At 34.5% G+C, this 6,008-nt stretch overlaps 1 protein-coding gene and 1 long non-coding RNA gene across 2 annotated transcripts in view; both read right to left on the reverse strand.

Moving 5' to 3' along the window:
* Positions 1-741, reverse strand: part of LOC111395476 — a 1,560-nt gene extending 819 nt beyond the window's left edge. Inside the window, exon 1 of the long non-coding RNA XR_002702804.1 lies at positions 414-741. This is a non-coding gene — a long non-coding RNA (uncharacterized LOC111395476). The remainder of the gene's footprint in view (positions 1-413) is intronic.
* Positions 742-1,767: 1,026 nt separating this feature from the next.
* Positions 1,768-5,381, reverse strand: LOC111395469 (U4/U6 small nuclear ribonucleoprotein Prp31 homolog). The gene is made up of 6 exons (XM_023021475.1): positions 5,280-5,381; positions 5,082-5,145; positions 3,504-3,566; positions 3,185-3,322; positions 2,024-2,916; positions 1,768-1,903 (listed from the first exon to the last, which is right to left on the reverse strand). Exons 2-6 carry the CDS (start codon positions 5,082-5,084, stop codon positions 1,783-1,785), a joined length of 1,218 nt encoding a protein of 405 aa, XP_022877243.1. The 5' UTR covers positions 5,085-5,145; positions 5,280-5,381; the 3' UTR covers positions 1,768-1,782.
* Positions 5,382-6,008: the final 627 nt, after the last annotated feature.

Here is a 6,008-nt window from a genome sequence, read left to right on the forward strand (position 1 = left end):
CTGAGGAGAAATCCATCTTTTACTCGGCCTTTAAAAAAAAAAAAAAAAAAATTGGATGGCAATTGTCACTAACGACCACAGGCACCAAAAAATAGAAGGTTGGGACGAGAAAGCCAAGAAATAGAGGTTTGGGACAGAGTGCCTAAAGGGGTTGAAGATTGGTGAGGATTGCTTCAAGTTAGCCTTCTATATTCAGCATCTTTCCAATGTTTTAAAAACGACCCGGGCATTGACCCGGAGAAAGAAAAGGGTCAAAGAGTTGAACTGAGGTTGAATAGGGATTCAACCGGTTATTTTTAAAATTTAAAAAATAAATATAGAATTCAAAAATGAGCATGTGGACTAAATGGCCCGGAAAGTCCAAATTGTTATAAATTATACACAGTTTCATGTGCGCAAAATGCAAACCCTACCATTTAACCTCCTGCTCATTGTTTCACTTTCACTATTTCTTCGATGGTGTCTCTTTTCTCCTTGTTTTCTGCTTTCTCACACATACAAATTCGTATGTATATACAAATACATATCCCACCTATAAGCAAAAATACTAATTTATGTACATATACAAATACATAGACTAACTATGAGCACAGATGTCGATTTATGTGTTGTTTTAATTGTTATATAATTTTGGATCAGTTGGGGTGCCATGAATATTGAAGAGTTTTGAACAAGTGGAGAAATGGTAGGGACAAAGCTCTCATGATCATCAAGTACCTAGCAGAAATTATTTATTTATTTTTTATTTTTTTTTAACACAAAAGAGGTTCCCCATATTATATTTTTGGCAATCACATCCTCAAACTTGGATGTAACAGTAATTTATATCAATTATAACATATTACTGGATTGATTGTTATTCAAATACTTTTAATAATAATATAAATTTTAAAAACATATAAACTAGTAATTGTCAATTGGGAAACATCATAGAGTTGATAATGCAAATTGATTAATGGTTTGTTTCAATCTTGAAACAGCATTCTCCAATATATTATCAAATTTCTTTGAGATTTCTTTATTTATTTAGAAAGATTGGTGACACTTTACAGATAAAAAACATTGACCTCAACTTCCTATTTATGATATTAGATGATAAATCGGCTACTCTGCAAAATGAATGATACATTATACAGCACAGACTTCACTTGCATGCCAGTAGAATGTAGTTTGAGGTTTTTTTTTTTTTTTTTTTTTTTTTTTAAAGGAAATCAATCATTAGTTAAGAGATGTACATTTAAACAAACAAAACTGATGAAATGAGTCTTATTCCCAATAAATTTGGGATTGGCTACGTCAATAACTATCCTTTGGGTTAACCGCTGCATCTACATGAAGATCCAGTACAAGTATATCCTCAGAAACCACAAGAGGCCAAGTTAGTTTTGGTCTACCCCTCTCCCTCTTCTAAAGGGTGTTTGACACCCATTTTGATGAAAAAATGAATTTTAGAATAGTATATTGATGGAGAATGTGTGGGTAAAAAATAAGCAAAAGTTTTTTATTTACGTGTAATATTATGTTAATAAAGAATGTGTGGTTGAAAAGAAGAGAGAGAAAAATGGGAATCAAACGAGGCCCTAATATATTGCATCACTTGTACGAATAGGAACCTCTTTAGATCTACATAATGCAGGCACCGACCATCTAAGTCATTGTTCCCTTAATTTATTCTCAATTCTAGCCACCTTCACTTGTTGATGTATATTCTCATTCCTTAAGTTCAGAAAATATAGAAAATGAAAACATAAAAACTCACGAGTGCAATACAGTTATAATAGACTAATGAACCAATGATTTGTAGTAGATTTTCTTAGATTTGATATGAATACCTAAAGAACTCTCCTCTGGAACTCCAAACTGCATCCTATTGGCCAACTTCCGCATATCTGTAATAGCATATCTGACGAAAAATGAAGAGTACATTAGCTTATTTGATTTTCAAAAGCATAAATTCTGGAATAGAAAATGGACAGGATATCTTGCTCATCTTTTGACTAGGCTGAAAGGTAAGTTCTCACACCTTTCTTTCATCTTCCTCAGCCGTCGACCACCTCTCTTTTTCTTGGGCTCGGAGTCGGGAACTGGAAGAGGTTTGGGCTGCTTGGCAGGAGGGGGCTCTTGCCACTTCTCAATCTTCTTAAGAATCTCGTCTCGAAAAGATCTTCCATTTTTTCCGGTTGGGTCTCCTCTTGTAGAGTCTACACGTGCTGCAAGTGTAGATTTTGCTGCCAAAAGCCGGCAGGCACGCATCCTCAAGGAAGGAGGGCTGCTCTGAAATATTTCAGTTTGCTCTAGATAACCCACACGAAATTGAGACGTTGCTGTTGAAAACCCTGCTAAGTTCTTCTTTTTGGCACCAAGAAGCTGAACATTACAAGCAGGCATCTTTGCTAATGCAGTGAGACCACCAGCAGTACCCATAAGTTTAGCTGCAACAGCACTTCCAACTATAGCAGAAAGATTTGGAGCAATATACCCCATTCGACTCTCCACAAAATCAAGGACTTTTTTCTTTGCTGAATCTAGAGCTAAAGCCCGATCACATGCATCGAGTGTCTTTTGTAGGACATCCTCAGGGAGTGGTTTGCCACTGGTAGTTGATGCAGTTACAGAAATGACCATAATGATAGCAGAAGGTAGGAGTCCTTCCAGATCAACAAGGGTCAGATCCATCTCATTCCCAATCTTTTTAACTACCCGAGCATAATCAATCGGGTGATGAACGAGAGATTCAAGCTCTGGAAATTTCAGGCGATACTTATCACGGATAAAATTGTGGACGATCACAATTTCATTTTCAATATCAACCGACAGGGCATTACAGTCAACTATCAGCTGATACTCTGGATCATCTTCCAAAACAATTCCTTTATCTGAGGTTTCAGAACCCTTTTCAAGTGCATCTTCGACTTTCTGCAACAAAAGATATAAATACCCATCAACGTATACTTACAAATAACTAGCAGAGCAACAGAAGCACGGTCAGAGGTGGGGCAGGAGAATGCTAAAATCTCAGATATGACTGACATAGACAAGAACATGGCTTGCTGATCAACAGAAGACAAATGAGAACAATGATTTCACCCAAGAGGAATCATAACCATCAAGGCTCTTCATGTTATTTCGTGAATTGAATATGGAATATAAAACAATGGACTACACTGATAAAAACGAAACAAACCTGCATAATATCAGTGTAGCGCTGTGTATTCTGTAGTTTTGAAACACTATCCAGATCATCGTAATTAAGTGCTTCTATGTCTGCTAAGTCCCCATCTACATCTTCTTCCATGTCCTCATCTTCCTCGTTATTCTCAACCTGGAAGTAAAACACTATCAACCCTATTCCATAAGAAATAACAGAAGACCGGGATGAAGTCTTAACTGCAACAAAAACACGAAAAAGCCACAACTACCCAAAGAAGTTTTACATTCACAATGGATTCTATCTGTAAACGGACACATACAAACAGAAGAAAAAGAAAATGCAATATACTCACAAGATTAGCCTCATTATCAGACAATTCATCAAGATCTGCCAGGAATGAATCATTAAGAGTTGCCTGAAACAAAGGACATGCGGTTAGTTTCAAAGTTCATAAACTTCTTAAGCTGCATAAAAGCTATAAGAAATTATATTATGCTACGAAGTTGGAATAAATAGAGTAGGTTGAGAAAACAAAGGGAGATGTGTAATCCTGTAAAAATTAATTCTTTTTGGTACCAAAATCAACAAAGCAATATTCTGTGGCATAAGAAAAAAGTAGCCTGCATGCTAATTAGATCGATTTCATTTATTTCGGATGTATGACAGCACGAGTTTTAAATTAAGTGTAGGGGAAATATAACAATAATAAGAGATCCACCACATTTTATGAAGTAGCACCAGTTAGCAGGAGTGATGGAAGAACAAATTATATTATGCAATTCACAGGAATGGTGGTCAGTGACATAATTTATGATCAAGGGGTACGGCAAAGGGAACAGCAGTTTGATATCATTTTTCATGAGCATGTGATATATGGGATCACATCTGAACTTCCACTAACCAACCAGTTAAAAATGCATCAGATACTAAAGAATTGGGATGCTAAATTACTTTTTGCTGACGGTATTCTTCATTAATTAATCGGTATAAACACCTCCACAGCCATCCAATATTAAAGAAAAAAGAAAAATTAAGGTGATTAAACTTCATTATGGAACAAAGAGCTAACAGTTGATCTCCTACACAATGTCAACCACAGCAATTTTTTTTTTGTCAGACTTCATATCTAAAAAATTAGAAATAAAGCAAGAAGTTATTAGATAATGAAGCACGCATTGCATTTATGCTCAACTGTGTTTATTGATTTTCCGTGGGGTTTGAATACTGTATTTATTGGTATATGTTCACAGGTTAAAAGGAAATCCAAATTTAAGGAAAACAAAAGTTCTTCCCCCCCAGCAAGAGACAATTTTTGAGAACATAATGACACTTATGACATTTGCTGATTTGCGCTGTGAAAGATCCTTAAAACTTAATTTCAGTTAAGCATCAACTGAAAGTAACAAATGTGTCTTAAAGCCAGAGAGTAACAGGTCGACTCAAATCAAATAATACCATTTTCTGGAACTCGAAGATGAGAAAATGGCTTTCTATTTGCTAAATAAGATCCATAATCTCTTGATTTAGGAATTCGTTTTAAATCGGTCTGTATAACATACCGTTTGAAATGAAATAACAACATGCTATATAAACCCATATAATGTAATATAACCCATATGAACTTCACATAATCACTTGCATAGATAGAAACACTAGTGGTCAGAAACACTCAAAGGGGGAAAAAAATTGAAAATAATAATAATAATATCCTAAAATACTCACCAACTCAACATGATCTTTAGCAATCTTACAAAATTATACCCCACCAGCAAAAAAGTTAATCCTAAAATGCTCACACACTCAATATAATAGTTAGGGGTCTTAAACTAACCTAAGCAGACTACTTCCATGCTTATACATTACCTAAGATATGCAATTACATAAATAAAGGGGAAAACAGATTAAATTCAGTCCCAATAGACGCAATTACCATTAATTAAGCTTCGCCCGAAGCGGCCTACACCGGAATCGAAATCCGAAAAGAGTATGTATTTCTGCAACCAAAAAAAAAAAAAAAAAAACCCATCAAAAAATAATAACGTGTTTTAGAAACAATTATAAATAGAACAAAGGATAAAGAATAGAAAATAAAAACCCTATTGCACGAGAATTACTCTAAAAAATTTACCAGGAGAGAATCTCTGATCAGAACTGTTCTAGAAAAAATTACAGAGTTGAGCCTCCTATACACAGCGCGACCGCCTTGCAATTTATTGTATCCAAAATTCAAATAGAGTCGCATATTTCTTGGCGTTTTAGATCCTGAGAAACGTGTTAGCTAGATAAAACGCGATTTGACTCTTAAAAATTAAAATGGGCCGGGCACGCAAGCCCAATGGTGCAAATAGGGAAATTAGTACAAATAGCACTAAGAATGGCATTTTAATGAGAATTTAACCTTTTTATCTTTGAAACTTTAGCATTTGTTTCTAAATCACAATTCAAGTTAATCATTCCAATGGTCATTGGACTTAGGAAAATATCTTTGATTGGTCACTAAGTTTAATATATCGAGCTTTGTTTACTGAATTTAGGTCCATATTTTAAATTACTCACTGAAATTTAAAATGTTGATTATTTGTCATTTAACTTTGAAAAATATTGTACATTACTTACTGCAAACTAAACGTTTTTTAAAGTTTAACCGGGTAGCTTGATTGAAATATTAAATAAAATTGGATAGCCATGGTAAAACAAAATCAAATTGAGTATGATCATTGATGGAATTAACCCGAAAAGGTGCATTTCCAAATGAATGAGCTCAAAATGTAATGAACTTTGTTCCAATCATTTTCCTCTTTTATTCTTCTTGTTTTATTTAATTACGTTTAGAATTACGAGTTTACCATTATATCTT

Source organism: Olea europaea, chromosome 1 (assembly GCF_002742605.1).
Source record: "Olea europaea var. sylvestris chromosome 1, O_europaea_v1, whole genome shotgun sequence".
NCBI classification, from domain to species: Eukaryota; Viridiplantae; Streptophyta; class Magnoliopsida; order Lamiales; family Oleaceae; genus Olea; species Olea europaea.

Coding starts and splice junctions, on each gene's coding strand:
- LOC111395469 (XM_023021475.1), bottom strand. Junction 2,917..3,184: donor GCTACACTGATATTATGCAG/GTTTGTTTCGTT, acceptor CTTTTGTTGCAG/AAAGTCGAAGATGCACTTGA. Junction 1,904..2,023: donor CTGAGGAAGATGAAAGAAAG/GTGTGAGAACTT, acceptor ATTTTTCGTCAG/ATATGCTATTACAGATATGC.